Source organism: Gambusia affinis, linkage group LG06, assembly GCF_019740435.1.
Source record: "Gambusia affinis linkage group LG06, SWU_Gaff_1.0, whole genome shotgun sequence".
Taxonomy (NCBI): Eukaryota; Metazoa; Chordata; class Actinopteri; order Cyprinodontiformes; family Poeciliidae; genus Gambusia; species Gambusia affinis.
In genome coordinates, this window is record NC_057873.1 from 18,071,257 (window position 1) to 18,087,012 (window position 15,756).

Here is a 15,756-nt window from a genome sequence, read left to right on the forward strand (position 1 = left end):
TTGTAAGTTGTTCTCCTTTTTAAAGTTGCTGTTTATTTCACACCACAAGCAGGGATTGTTTGTAAAATTCATCTACTCAACTTCCAAACTACTGCATCTACCATGTAGCAGCATTAATTCTCTCTTTGTCTCCTTCTGTTCCCAACTCTCTGTTGTTTAGGTTATGCAATACTGCAGGCAATTATGGAGAAAGCGGGGCAGAATGCATGGCAGGTCAGGACACACACGCACACACACGCACACAAAGAAACATTCTTGGAAACCTGCCAGAAAGCACACTTCTTAAGCAAAATGATCTCATAGAGCATACACACTGCACAGTCTTTCACATACACATTGTAAATTTGCTCGTGATTTTCTTATTTGACTCCTCTCTCCTAAGATACTGATGATTTAATGAATATTCTGTGTGAATATGCGTAAAAACAGGTGAGCGCAATCTGTGTGGAGAGTTTCAACGACGCATCATACCGCAGAATCCTGGAAGACCTGGACCGACGGCAGGAGAGGAAATATGTGATCGACCTAGAGCCTGAGAGACTCCAGACCATTCTAGAACAGGTAAGACCACTGGTGAAAACCAACTAGTAATAGTGTGTGATGTTAAATGAGTGGAAGGGCCAAGAAAGGTATGAGGGGCTAAAGAGATACATACAACAGGACTCCAATAGAGATGGCCTTAATAGTTTTTAGATAAATGCCAACAAATATTTAAGTGAAAGAAATGAACTTTTACAAAGGTTTTTATGATGTATCAAGGATATGTGTACATAAGACAATGTATATTGAGTACTGGTATCCTTATATGCTTACTGGTATGCATAGTTTTTATTTCAGAATGCATAATGTGATTGATGTTATCTCACAATACAAGACTTGTACAGTGAAATGTACACTAATCTGACAATGTGTGACTTGTGTTCATTTGACATGTGACAATCTCCAGTTCCTAGTGTTTTTTTTTTGTTTTTTTTGTTCAGAATTGGTTTGTAGTGTAATGTAATTTTCTTACGTCTCTGTATATGTTATATAAAGCAGAAATAAAAATATATCTATATATTTTCATCCATTGCAGCTTTGTTAAATGCTGCACTGTAGTTTTATGTAGCATTGTTAGTATTACTAAGTTATGGATTAGTAGAGACTTCATCGCTAACCAGTACTTCAGCAGCAATTAACGCTTAATAATGTGGTGAAACTTCCTTGCTGTTATTGGCCTGAACAATGGAATAAAACGTCAGACACAATGGATGTCGGGTAGTCTGAGAGAATTTGTGTTAAAGAAGTACTGCTAATTATTGTGAGATTATATAAGTAGCACTCTTTTCACTTTACCACCGGCGTTCTCTGAAGCATCTGTCGGCTCCACTTGGCTAGTTTTAGCAGCGCTGCAGATGCTTTCTTCTGGAAAGAAAAGACGATTTGTGTTTTCTTTGGACTTCATATTGTGAAATGAGAAATGTGGCTTCTGCAGCAGTTACATTAGTGTGCGTTTGAAGAAACAACAATACCCTCCACTTACGCTGCAATTTAGAGCGCACGCACACGCATACATGACATTAAGGAACTTGGACACCTTATGGTTGTCCAAGTTTATTAGATTATCTGTCTCGCTTTATGGTTAAGCCTTGCTTTGGCAGGTGGCGTAACTGTGTGTTTGAGAGCCCTTCACTTCAGGTTGGAGTGTGATATCCCATCGGTTCTGCCACCTGTCATCACATCTGATCCCATGTATGCACATCTGACAAACCCAGTGACACATGCAAGCAGATACCCTTCAAATGCACACATTTACATAAAAATCTAATTTGCGAAAAACGTGTCCAAATCAGAAAAAGACAGGAAAAAAAACCCTGTGAAAGAATTGGTAATTCCTGCCATTTATTTGATCGTGCACCGCATGTGTCAACTTCTTTTTCTCTACATAAAGCTTATTATTGTTTGCTAATATTCATACCTTGTTTTGCTTGAGGTTATAGAACAGTCCTTCAAAAATTAAAGCTGGGAAAATTTAGACATTATAATGAGGTATGGTTTTGAGTATTTAAAGACCAGTATTTGAAAATTGCATTAAATATCATTAAAACGCAATTCAAAGACAGATCAAAAGGAAATTGCATAGTTTTTATTTCAGAATGCTTAATGTGATTGATGTTATCTCACAGTACAAGACTTGTATGAGTAAAAGTGTAACACAGGATTTGTTTTCCTTGCGTCATTGTTGATGTTACCAGTTCATTGTGTTCATGTGTTTTTAAAATCACATGATTATAGTCACTTATGAAGCAGAGAATCAGCCAACTATTTTATTGGCAAATATTCTGTGCTTGCTCAGAATTTTAGATCTCCTATAATGAGAAATTAAAATATAAATATATCTCACATTTTTATCCAAATGACATAGCAAGTAAGGAGGAGTTATTAATATGGCCAGTCTCTGTCTATAAAACCCAGAAAGGTATATAGAAAATGTGACTTTCATTTAGGACATTTTCTCTCTCAAAATTTAGTATAAACTCAAACTTTCAAACCGTAGTTTTCAGTGTCAGTTTTTGCATGAGTTCCACTCTGGGTGAGCTCCTTTTTTTATCCATTAACTTTCATCCCACATACCCTCAATGAATCAAAACGAAGGGGATAATTTGAATCCTGGGGTGGGATAAACTGCACTGCATTTTAAATCTAGTGCTTGTCATCGGTATTTAAAACAGGCACAACATGTCTTCTTGACACATGGTCAGTATAACATAGTTGATGTTATAAAGCACCAAAATTTGAAATTTCATATGATGTGGCGAAGAAGCGAAATGATCAGGTCCCATTGGGAATCCATGTAAGAGGTTCCTGGACTTTGCATTGATGGGTTTGTTTGTTGCACAAACCTGCACTGAGTTTCTGCAGTTATTTAAAAGAATAAAGCAGAACAGAAGCTCTAAAGTCAGTGAGCGCAATGGTATTTTATAGGTCATTTGATAAAAATGTCCGTTTTTATTTTATTTTTTTTACCAAAAATGCATAAAAATAATGGATTCTTGAAAACAATGAATGGAAACATATCATAAGCACAAAACATTATTAATTAGTCATTGCTAAATATGCTGGCTTACCATAGAGTGCTGCACAATGATTGAAAATTAAGTGGAGGGAAAACATATGGTAGGTAAACAAGGATAACAGCAGTTTTCAGAAATTCACAAACTAAATTTCTAGAATGCTTCAAGATCATTTGGTTGAACATGACTTCCTTAGAGTCATACTATCACAAAAGAAACAATCTCCACTAACTTAGAATTAACCTGAAATCTGGAGGTTAACCAACTACATGTTAGGAAAGCATGTTTTACTCATGCAATTCACAGCTCTAGGTTTTAATTCCTTTGGAACAAACACACACTGCCAGCAGCCTCCCTATCAGACAGAAAAACAGACAGACTGTTTTTTTAATTGGCTTCAGTTGTGACTGAGCATCCACACACACACAAGCGCATGCACACGCAAACACACACTGACTTTAACTTGTACTGAGACAGGGATACATGCACAAACACACTCTCCCCTCACAGTCAATCCTGCAGTACCGGCACTGGCGAGCATCCTTGCTCTGAGACAGAGACTGCTCTGTTTTCCTGTTCCTGCCAGCTGCGATCTGTGCATGTGCATGTGTGAGTGTGTCAGTATGTTGCCGCTGATATGTGTGGGTGAGACTAGAGAGAAGTAAGAAATGTGAACAGTTTATTAATTAGGTTTATGCATCACATCAATAGAAATTTGCACATGTCTTCTATGTTATAAAAACCCCAAAGCGTTTCATTTCCCTCTCCCTCTTGTAAAATGCTAATAAATTAAAATTTTTGAGTTAATTTACTGGGTACTTTAAAAGCAAATTAGCAAATAAAGTTAAATGACCATGTATTGATGACTGAGTTTTAGCACAACCCTGTGAAGTTACATTTTCTGGCTGTAATGAGTGTTATAAACAGGTGTAAAAAGTGTGATTTAGATTTATTGTCCTACTTACGAATCAAATACGCAGATTTGCACATTGCATTCACAAAAGAAATGTAGATAAATAGTAATATTCTTGTTTTCTTTTTCTAGGCTGTCAGTGTGGGGAAGCATGTTAAAGGTTACCATTACATCATAGCAAACCTGGTAAGTATTATTTTTGTTATACTGAGACAAGTTCAGTCCACTGCTTGTAAGGAGTTTTGATAGCCAGCTGCATGATGGATTGTTTTTTGACAAGGTCAGACACCAGGGCCCAGAAACATGAAATTATGTGTTGTTCTTTGTGCCGCCTTCATATAGCATTTTCTTTTTTACCTCCTTTTCCTAACCTCAGTTCTCATAAAAATTAAATGTGCCTCCTGGATGTCCACTTTTAGCTACAGACATGTGCCATTCCAATCAGAAGTGTCTTGTCATTGCTGGGCTTTAATTTTGAGGCTTTAATGATCTGTTTCATTCAAAGTTAAAATTTATTATGGACACTCTAATCCATATGGTAAAAAAAAAAGAAAAAAAAACACATACAAGCAAATTGTTCAAACTGAAATGTAGGGAAAACATGCTTTTTGTTGTCGTCAACAAGCTGCATACGTATTTCTGGTTGAATACCTGACCACTCTTCTTTCACTGATATAAGAAAGGCCATTTAAATTAGTTTATCTGGCACATACTGGGATTTTAAGCATGTTTTAAACACATTTTCAACAGAAACTGTGAATTCACGTAATTAAAAGTTTCTGTGGTAGTGCATTAAAAAATTTTATTGGTATTTTTACTTGAATTTTCATGTATTTTGAGTGTAATCCATACATTTTAATTCTAGAAGCTAACTGTTGGCCTCCTTTGTTCAGTCCAGTGCCACATTTAATTTGGTGTTTATGATCTTTGACCTGTTTAAACAATAAATTGTATCCTCACACGATGCAACTTAACTGAAATTCACATCTGCTTTACAAGCCAAATGCCGCTTGGAGAAAAGTTTTATAGTCAGGGAGTTTTAGCTAGTTGATCACAGGGACAGGACGTGTCTTTTTAAAGGTTTTGAATCTTGAGAAAACAGTACTGCTGTGCAAACTGTACTAACTCTCATCTGTGAAGCTGGGAAAAGCTGGACTCAAATATATTGTCTGTATTTAGATTACAGAGCAAAAACTACTGAGCAGACATAAAGTGGAATTATAAAATAATTATATTTTGTGTAGAAAGCCACCAGTAAACCTCTTCCATTTACCTTTTAGTGCTAACCACCCTCTTCTATTTTGAAGTTATTATTAGCCCTGGCCTTTACAAGTTGCCCTGCAAAGATTGAAAAAAGAAAAATGTATCTGTTTATATTTTGAGTCCATTGACCTTAATTTTTGGTTTCATAGATCATGTTCCACAGAAACAGTGCATTTTAAATATATCATTTTCTATGCTTTTACATGAGTATTATATATTGAACATAGCTGGAGCTTAAAATCTTCAAACTGAAATGACTACAGGAGAACATAGAAATATTTGTTTCATTTTAAATTTGGTCACCTTTCTTCCATTGTCACATTATCATACTTAAATTGTAAAACAAGCATGTTTTGAGGTTGTCTTGAACAACAGCCTGATGATGGTGCAATCTCACTGCACCTTTATTTTTCATATAAACATTTTATGCAGAAATAGGGAGATCTGTTGTTTTTTTTCTGTATTTTTTATGTTCTTGTGTTATTTATGCATCTTGCCTCAGGTATCTGACACACAAACAGGAAGATGAAGCTTTGCATCTTTAAAGCTGAATTACAAAACTTGTTTATCTTGCATGTAGTGCTGGAGGAAAAAAAATAAAAACAGACCTTTTTAGTGGATTCAGATCAGGGAAGTGAATATATGTTTATGGGACATTTGCCTTTTTGCCCAGAGAGCTGAGATCATGTTAATGTCTGTTGCAGCCATTGAGTCATAAACCAGATAATAATGCAGTAGTGTTTCTTGCATAAAAAGTGCCCCAGCCATGTATCTTTTCTGTGCCTGACACTTTTTATTCAGATTTTGCATCGCAATCAGGGGGGACCAAAGTGCAGCTCGAGAGCCACTTGAGTACACTTAATGATTCTGTGCTGCTACTGTTTAAGAATGGTACAAATTTGTCACAACCGATTGGAAACTGGACAGATGGAAATCTTCTTTAAAAAGTCAAACTTTAGGTGGAAAAAAAGAATCCATCCTGTTTTACCCATGTGTTTTGTTTCTATTTTTTTTTTTTTGTAATTCAATAGTAGATGTCCATCAATTTTTACTGAAAATCTCATTCTTTTAGTTGAGAATACACACAATTTTTCAAGCAAAAACATAGCATTGTCGTTTTGCAGGAAGACGGTGCTGGGTTTGAATTCAGGTCTGGGGTTTTTTGCATGTTCTCCCCTTTCATGTGTGGGTGCTAATCAGGTACACTAGCCTCCTCCAATAATCCAAAATAATTACTTTTAGGGTAAATTGTCACTCTAATTTCCCCTTTGTATCTGTGAGTCTCTCTGGTCCCCTTTGATGGACTCACAATCTGTCCAGATATAAAAGATGTGATGAAATTTTGAAAACATAAGTTTTGAAATTTTGAGGTGTTTGCTTCTTCTTTATTTTACAATAATTTACAATCATTCTTATCCATTGTGCTGGATGAAAAGTCTTGGCCTTAAGTTAAGCTTTATTCTAGAATTTCATTCCTACTTGTTACAGCAAAGTTTAAATTTTGCTTTTAGAGTTCATCTCAGGATAAACTTTGATATTACAGTACACCTCAGTAACAAACTCATTGTCTTTTAAAAGTGCACTTTATTATTACCTCCTATTTTATGTAATTTGATTATGTTCTTCTGGAAAAAAAAAATACTTTACTGCTTTTCATATGCCTAATACATTTTCATGTGTCTCTTCTTGACAAGGTCATAACTGTCAGGAGCTTTTGGCAGCCCGCATCGAGAAATGAAATATGACTTCAAGCCTAATCCCTGAAATCTGTTCAATGGTATTTTTCTCTGACAGTGAAAAAGGCCCTTTGAGCATATTGAAGGCTAAATAGGCTTTCACACCTTTTAGCCATTAGCATTCATCAAGCCTGGATAACGCTTACATGTCTTTAGAGTCTGCCACTGTCTTTACCTCTGCCCCAAATTGATTTACATCCTCTTTACAGTGAAATGTCTCTTTGCATGCGGTCACAATTGGAGTTGTGGAATTCACTAGAATAATCTAGTGAATTGTTCTAGATTAAAAGGATCTACAGAGTTTGTGCGCAAGACTGAACTTTTCATCATCTTAACTGGGATATTTTATTTTTTTCTTCCTTTATTGATTCCTGCTTTCTTTCCTCTCAGGGATTTAAGGATATCTCCCTAGAAAGATTCATGCATGGTGGCGCCAACGTGACTGGTTTCCAGCTGGTGGACTTCAGCAAAGATATTGTTATAAAGCTCATGCAGAGGTGGAACAAACTGGACCAGCGAGAATATCCTGGATCTGAAAGCCCACCTAAGGTAATTAAACGTATATAAAATATAATATAGTCTTCAAATAACCTCATGACTATAATAGGCCACCCAACAAGTGCAAAGGATAAAAAGTGTGTGTCTCAGCCTGAATCAAACCATTTGTGTGGCACCCTTCAGTTAACAATAGTTACAGTGAACCCCAATATCTTTTTACGCACCTTCTTTGCCTTTATGTTGGTGAAATTTTGTGTTTTAGTCACTGCTGGCTATTGTTCATCAGCTAATAATCATTCTCATTTACCAAATTAATTATCATTTGCCAGTGCTGACTGAATAATTTGCACTGTTAAAGTAAAACAATATTTTGTGCACTCAGGTAAATAAATTATGATGGATGGTAACGGATGAACACAATCATCTGATTTAAATGAACAAAAAAGACTTTCAGTTTGTTTGAGAACTACAAACAACTGCATGAAGGGACATGCAAAGGTTTAATATTTCAACATACCCAGAAAAAAATATTCATTCCATTGCTCTGCAAATGCAAACAAAACAAATTTGATTGAACATAAATACAGAAAACCCTCTAGTGACAACGGTTGCCTTAAAATTGCCCCTGGCTTTGAAGCTGCTGCTTTAGACCTGAACTCAGTTTGCCTTGGGCCAAAAGCAGAAAGTTTCAGACCCAGTAAAAGTCTGGTGTGGTAATGTCAGCATTTCTGTAGCTTTTTTATACTCTGAGCTGTAGACTAGATTTTGTTGAGCTACTATAAACCGTCAAATAAACTGGCATGTGATTGACATGTGATTTGTGTGCATGGATGTCTGGGGAATATGTAATATAAATTATCTGTATCTTTGCTGCAACTTGCTAAAAGTTATAAAAATGTAGTCATAGTGCATATGAACACATTTAGTTTATTTGTAGTTCTACCTTTTTCTGCACAATTAACTTCAGAATGCTATATATATATATATGAACATACAGATCAACATATAGAAAGATTGCATATTCTCCCAATTAAGACTGTATGTTTTCAATATGCAATGTTAGCTAAACCCAGGTTGTTTTATAAACAATAATTAATGTGGAGTTAAGAAAGGAGAGATTTTTTTTTTTCTGGTAACTTACTGCTACAAAGTGTAAATAAAATTTTTACTTTTGTGTTGAATGTGTTTTATAATATATAAAACATACATTCAACCACCAATGACAAAAAAAAAAAAAAAATCACTTTTCTGAAAAACTCACCAAATACACAATTCTAGTTAAATAGCATACAGGAAAGTAGTATTTCAAAAGAGCAGAATAAATCTTATGTTTTTTTAACAATAACAATATTTGTTGTTAATCTGTTGCTAAGAGACGAGCTCGTCTTCTGGTAACCAAGTGCCACAAAGTAAACATCTGATTTTAACTTTTGTAAAAGTTACCAACTATAAATTATTTAAGCAGATGAGCAGTATTTCAAAAGAGCTTAAATTTTAAAAACAATAATTCATTTGGTGTTAAGAAATGAAAGTTTTTTTGGGGGGGGGGGTTCTGGTAACGAACTGCCACAAAGTATAAATCAAATTTCTGCTTTTGTAATAAATGTATGTTTTATAATATATTTACCACCAATGACAAAAAAGAGAAACTATTTTTTTGCCAAATTCACCAAATGCACAATTCTTGTTAACAAGTATAAGACAAGTAGCATTCAAAAGAGCCAAAGAAATATTCTGGGTTTTTTTTAAACAATAACAATATTTGTTGTTAATCTGTTGCTAAGAGATGAGCGTATTTTCTGGTATCCATGTGCCACAAAGCAAGCATCTGATTTTTACTTTTACATTAAGTTTAAATCAGATTTCTGCTTTTGTCATGAATGTTTTATAATATACTTATAATCTATGGCCAAACAACATTTTAATTTTTCTGCCAAATTCACCAAATGTATAATTTTTATCAAGTATAAGATGAATAGTATTCAAAAGAGCAGAATAAATCTTGTGTTTTTTGAACAATAACAATATATGTTGTTAATCTGTTGCTAAGAGACGAGCTCATCTTCTGGTAACCGAGTGCCACAAGCAAACATCTGATTTTTACTTTTGCAAAATTTACAAACTATAAATTTCTTCTGTCTAAGCAGATAAAGAGCTTCAAAAGAGCTTATCTTTTATAAACAATAATTAATTTGGTATTAAGAAATGAGTGTTTAGTTTTTTTTCTGGTAACAAACTGCCACAAAGTTTAAATCAGATTTCTGCTTTTGTCATGAATGTTTTATAATATACTTATAACCTGTGGCCAAAAAGATAGAAATATTTTTTTTTTCATTTTTCTGCCAAATTCACAAAATCTATAATTCTTAAGAAGTATAAGACGAATAGTATTCAAAAGAGCAGAATAAATACTATGTTTTTCCAACAATAACAATATTTGTAGTTAGTCTGTTGCTAAGAGATGAGAGCATTTTCTGTTAACCAAATGCCACAACTATAAATTTCTTGTCTAAGCAAAAGAGATATCTTTAAAATCTATAATTAATTTAGTGTTGAGAGATGAACGTTTTTTTTTTGTTTTTTTTTTCCTGGTAACGAACTGCCACGAAGTTTAAATCAGATTTTTACTTTTGTGTTGAATGTATGTTTTATAATATATTCACCACTAATGACAAAAAAGAAAAACATTTTCACTTTTCTGAAAAACTCACCAAATACACAATTCTTGTTAAAAAGCATACAGGTAAGTAGTATTTCAAAAGAGCAGAAAAAAACTTATGTTCTTTGAACAATAACAATATTTGTTGTTAATCTGTTGCTAAAAGACAAGCTCGTCTTCTGGTAACCGAGTGCCACTAAGCAAACATGTGATTTTAACTTTTGCAAAATTTACCAACTATAAATTTCTTGTGTCTAACCAGATAAAGAGCTTCAAAAGAGCTTATCTTCTATAAACAATAATTAATTTGGTGTTGAGAGATGAGCGTTTTGGTTTTTTTCCCGGTAACGAACTGCCACGAAGTTTAAATCAGATTTTTACTTTTGCGTTCAATGTTTGTTTTATAATATATTCACCACCAATGACAAAAAAGAAAAACATTTTCAGTTTTTTGAAAAACTCACTAAATACACAATTCTGGTTAAATAGCATACAGGTAAGTAGTATTTCAAAAGAGTAGAGTAAATCTTATATTTTTTGAACAATAAAAATATTTTATGTTAATCTGCCACGAAGTTTAAGTCATATTTCTGATTTTGTCATGAATGTTTTATGATATACTTTCAATCTATGGCCAAAATGAGAGGGAAAAATAATAGCATTTTCATTTTTCTGCCAAATTCACCAAATGCATAATTCTTAACAAGTTTAAGACAAATAGTATTCAAAAGAGAGGAATAAATCTTTTGTTTTTTGAACAATATTTGTAGTTAATTTTCTGGTAATCAAGTGCCACAACTATAAATTTCTTGTGTCTAAGCAGGTGAGGAGTTATTTCAAAAGAGCTTAACTTTTATAAACAATAATTAATTTGGTGTTGAAAGATGAGCGGATTTTGTTTTTCCTGGTAACGAACTGCCACAAAATTTAAATCAGATTTGTACTTTTGCATTGAATGTGTTTTATGATATATTTACCACCAATGACAAAAAATATTTTTTTTCTGAAAAGTCACCAAATACACAATTCTTGTCAAAAGGAATACAGGTAAGTAGTATTTCAAAAGAGCAGAATAAATCTTATGTTCTTTGAACAATAACAATATTTGTTGTTAATCTGTTGCTAAGAGACGAGCTCGTCTTCTGGTAACTGAGTGCCACTAAGCAAACATGTGATTTTAACTTTTGCAAAATTTACCAACTATAAATTTCTTGTGTCTAACCAGATAAAGAGCTTCAAAAGAGCTTATCTTCTATAAACAATAATTAATTTGGTGTTGAGAGATGAGCGTTTTGGTTTTTTTCCTGGTAACGAACTGCCACGAAGTTTAAATCAGATTTTTACTTTTGCGTTCAATGTTTGTTTTATAATGTATTCACCACCAATGACAAAAAAGAAAAACATTTTCAGTTTTTTGAAAAACTCACTAAATACACAATTCTGGTTAAATAGCATACAGGTAAGTAGTATTTCAAAAGAGTAGAGTAAATCTTATATTTTTTGAACAATAAAAATATTTTATGTTAATCTGCCACGAAGTTTAAGTCATATTTCTGATTTTGTCATGAATGTTTTATGATATACTTTCAATCTATGGCCAAATTCACCAAATGCATAATTCTTAACAAGTTTAAGACAAATAGTATTCAAAAGAGAGGAATAAATCTTTTGTTTTTTGAACAATATTTGTAGTTAATTTTCTGGTAATCAAGTGCCACAACTATAAATTTCTTGTGTCTAAGCAGGTGAGGAGTTATTTCAAAAGAGCTTAACTTTTATAAACAATAATTAATTTGGTGTTGAAAGATGAGCGGGTTTTGTTTTTCCTGGTAACGAACTGCCACAAAATTTAAATCAGATTTGTACTTTTGCATTGAATGTGTTTTATGATATATTTACCACGAATGACAAAAAATATTTTTTTTCTGAAAAGTCACCAAATACACAATTCTTGTCAAAAGGAATACAGGTAAGTAGTATTTCAAAAGAGCAGGAAAAAAAATCGGGATTTTTGAACAATAACAATGTTTGTTGTTAACGTGTGATTTTTGCAAAATTTACCAACTACAAATTTCTTGTGTATGAGCAGATAAAGAGCTTCAAAGGAGCTTATCTTTTATAAACAATAAATAATTTGGAAGAAATGACCGGGGTTTTTTTTGTTTTGTTTTGTTTTGTTTTGTTTTTCTGGTAACGAACTGCCACGAAGTATAAATCAAATTTCTGCTTTTGTCATGAACGTTTTATAATATACTTGCAATTTATGGCCAAAACGTGAGAAAAAAATATTTAATTTTTTCTGCCAAATTCAACAAATGCACAATTCTTGTTAACACGTATAAGACGAGTAGTATTCAAAAGAGCATAAGGAAGCATTTTCTGGTAACCAAGTCCTTGATGACCGCTGTCCTACAGTTTTTAAATGCGCCACAGGTACAAAACACTGGAATGAAATGGTTTAATTACCTCCTCCTTGTGTAGATCAATTCTCCAGAGCCTTGCTAATGACCTAATTATTCTATTCAGGTGGTGCAGCAGAGGCACATCTATGAAAAAATCTTATGTTTTTTGAACAATGACAATATTTGTTGTTAATCTGTTGCTAAGAGACGAGCTCATCTTCTGGTAACCGAGTGCCACGAAGCAAACGTGATTTCAATTTTTGCAAAAGTTACCAATTATAAATTTCTTGTGTCTAAGCAGATAAAGAGCTTCAAAAGAGTTTATCTTTTATAAACAATAATTCATTTGGTGTTAAGAAATGAGTGTTTTTGTTTGTTTTTTTCTGGTAACGAACTGCCACAAAGTTTAAATCAGACTTTTACTTTATTGTTCAATGTCTGTTTTCTAATATATTTACCACAATGACAAAAAAGGAAACCATTTTCACTTTTTTGAAAATGCACCTTAGGCACAATAGCAATTGCTTCAATAGCAATTCTGCTATTTAATAGAAATCATCAGCTTGTATTGCTTATAGTAATGGCATAATATCATCACCTACCTAAAATAATGTCCAAATAACTTAGGCAAAAAAGAGAAACAAAATCATTTTTGGCAAAAAATGACTTTCGCCATTATTTTAGTAGTTAACTTGTCTCCGAGAACAAAAATGTGCAATTCCCGTTGGGACTCATGAGGCAAACACAGTTTAATGGTTAGATACTGGTTTTACTTCCTAGAAACTGTACTGTATGTGCATTAAGTTGACTGATTTTAGCTAAAAGCAGAGCTCTGACTGCAGATCTTTGTCTAGTCTTAGGTAAGAACTATTCTCCCTGTCCCAAAGGTTTTTCTGTCCTGCCACTGACAGGAACAGCAAAGACAGTGTGCTCCCATTCCCAGTCTAGATGTTTCCTCTCCGTAGTCATCATTTGTCAGTTACTTTCTTAAGGTCCTCTTCAGTTTCAAACAGGACAGATGAAAATAGGCCAACATGGTAGCGGGGCCCTCCAAAGTACACATAGTAAAGTAAAAATCAAGAGATGTCAGCCAGTGAGAGAAACTACCCACAGAGAGACAGAGAGGATCTCAGCTGACTTTGGTCTTTTTCCTCACTTTCATCTTTCCTTGTTTCCACTGCAAGAGAGCCTGCTGTGTGTTTGACTGCCTCTGTCTGTGTATCACTGAGAGTCCATGTGTGTTCTGGTTGTGCAACAGAATCTATGTAACTGTTTCCGTTAACTCTGTCGCCTTTCTACAGTGTCTTTGTTGATCAATGTGAATGACTTGTGAATGGTAAATAGGCTGTGATTGTATAGTGCTTTATCAAGTCCAGAGGACCTCAGTGTGGTTCACTCTGTACTCACTCATTCTTGAACATGGGGGTCCTTGTTCATAAGACATTCATGCACAAACACACTGATGGTGGTAAGCTACTTTGCAGCCACAGCTGCCCTGGGACAGTCTGACAGAGGCACCACCTGGCGCTCTGATCTTTGACCCACCTGGCCAGGTGGGTGAAATGTCAACCAAAGCAGACAGAGCAGTTATTGAAGTTACCTACCTGTTCCAGGATGAACTCCTATCAGTGTTGCCCCATGTCTTGATTACAGATATTTCTTGTTATTTTTTTGTGTCTAATATAATCAACAATTTATCAATCAATCAAATTTTATTTGTATAGCACATTTCAGCAGTAAGGTATTTCAAAGTGTTTTACATCATAACAAATACAGAAACACAGTCATGCAACAGAATCAACAATCATTACATCAAGTCAAGTGCCATCTATTAAATTTTTAGTCGAGATTTAAAGGAAGTCAGTGTTTCGGGTGTTTTACAGTTTACTGGAAGTTTGTTCCAGATTTGTGGTGCAAAGAAGTTGAATGCTGCTTCTCCTTGACCTTGTTTGGTTCTGGGGATTCAGAGTATCCCCAGAGTTATTGTGCAACCCCTCCAGAAGACCTGAGGGGTTGCACAATAACTCATGAATTTAGAGGTCCTGATTGTGAAAAAAAGGGAAACGTAAACGAATGTCACAAGATTATGAGATGTATTGAGGTTTTAGGTTGTAACGTGAAAAGCTGAATGTAAGGATTTGGTTTTCTCTGTGTTGATTTGAGTTTTTCTGTGTGCTTATTTTGGGTTTCTGTCCTGTCTACCCCTTGACTGTTCCCAGGTATGTCTCGTTCCGTGATAATCCTCTGTGTATTTATTGCCACCTTGTGTCTGTGTCTTTGTGTGAGCACCAGTCTGTTTAATCTTAATGGTTTCCATCTAGTCTCTTGCAAGATGTCTGTTAGTTTGCCACTTTCTACCAGTGTTGAGCCTAGCCTTTCCGCTCAGTTGTGCTACCTGGACTTTGGATTGTTTTGTGCTTATTTTCATTATTAAACCACCATCATTCATTTCAACCTGGGTCCGCTGCGTTCTTCCTCACCACCTCTACCACATATCATGACACTGAATAAGTTCAAAGCAAATAATTTTTAACAAGTCACTAAGTTTACAATTGTACTGAATTGTATTTTAATGTTATATATATATATATATATATATATATATATATATATATATATATATATATATATATATATATTTTTTTTTTTTTTTTTTTTTTACTGTACTTGAAAATGCATAAGCTTATTTACAGCTGAACAGCAAACAAAGTCAACACAAAACACCTAAAGTTATTTTCTCCTCTCTGTGTTTCTTTGCTATTTCCAGTATACCTCATCTCTAACGTATGATGGTGTTCTTGTAATGGCCGAGGCCTTCCGCACCCTCCGCCGTCAGAAAATCGACATCAGTCGCCGTGGCAATGCTGGGGACTGCCTTGCTAATCCAGCGGCTCCCTGGAACCAAGGGATAGATATGGAGCGAGCACTAAAACAGGTTGGGACAATTTGTTTAATTTTAAACAAGTAAAAGTCAAGAGACACAGGCTTTCACCTTTTACTTTTTATATGTATGGAGTCATTAATATCTTTATATGCCCTGGTTAAATGCATGGCCATTTTGATATCCAAAAGATACTTCAGATCTTAATAGGTTTAAATATTTTGGATATATTTAGGAACATTGCATATATGTTGAAAAAAGAATAAAAATGTGACCATACATATGATTTTTTTTCTTTTTTTTTTTTCACACTGCTCTATCAGATCTGTGATAAGATCCAGCTGCTGGCTT

General features: G+C 34.2%; 1 protein-coding gene across 8 annotated transcripts in view; it reads left to right on the forward strand.

Moving 5' to 3' along the window:
* The window catches only part of gria4a (glutamate receptor, ionotropic, AMPA 4a), a 121,546-nt gene that overhangs the window by 44,460 nt on the left and 61,330 nt on the right, over positions 1-15,756 (forward strand). For all 8 annotated transcript variants that reach the window (XR_006370800.1, XM_044118620.1, XM_044118619.1 and 5 more), the window contains exons 4-8: positions 161-213; positions 430-561; positions 4,099-4,152; positions 7,356-7,514; positions 15,292-15,459. Coding sequence is in view for 7 of the 8 variants with exons in the window: in XM_044118620.1 (XP_043974555.1) it covers positions 161-213; positions 430-561; positions 4,099-4,152; positions 7,356-7,514; positions 15,292-15,459 (566 nt within the window). In the remaining variant the exon portion in view is untranslated. The remainder of the gene's footprint in view (positions 1-160; positions 214-429; positions 562-4,098; positions 4,153-7,355; positions 7,515-15,291; positions 15,460-15,756) is intronic.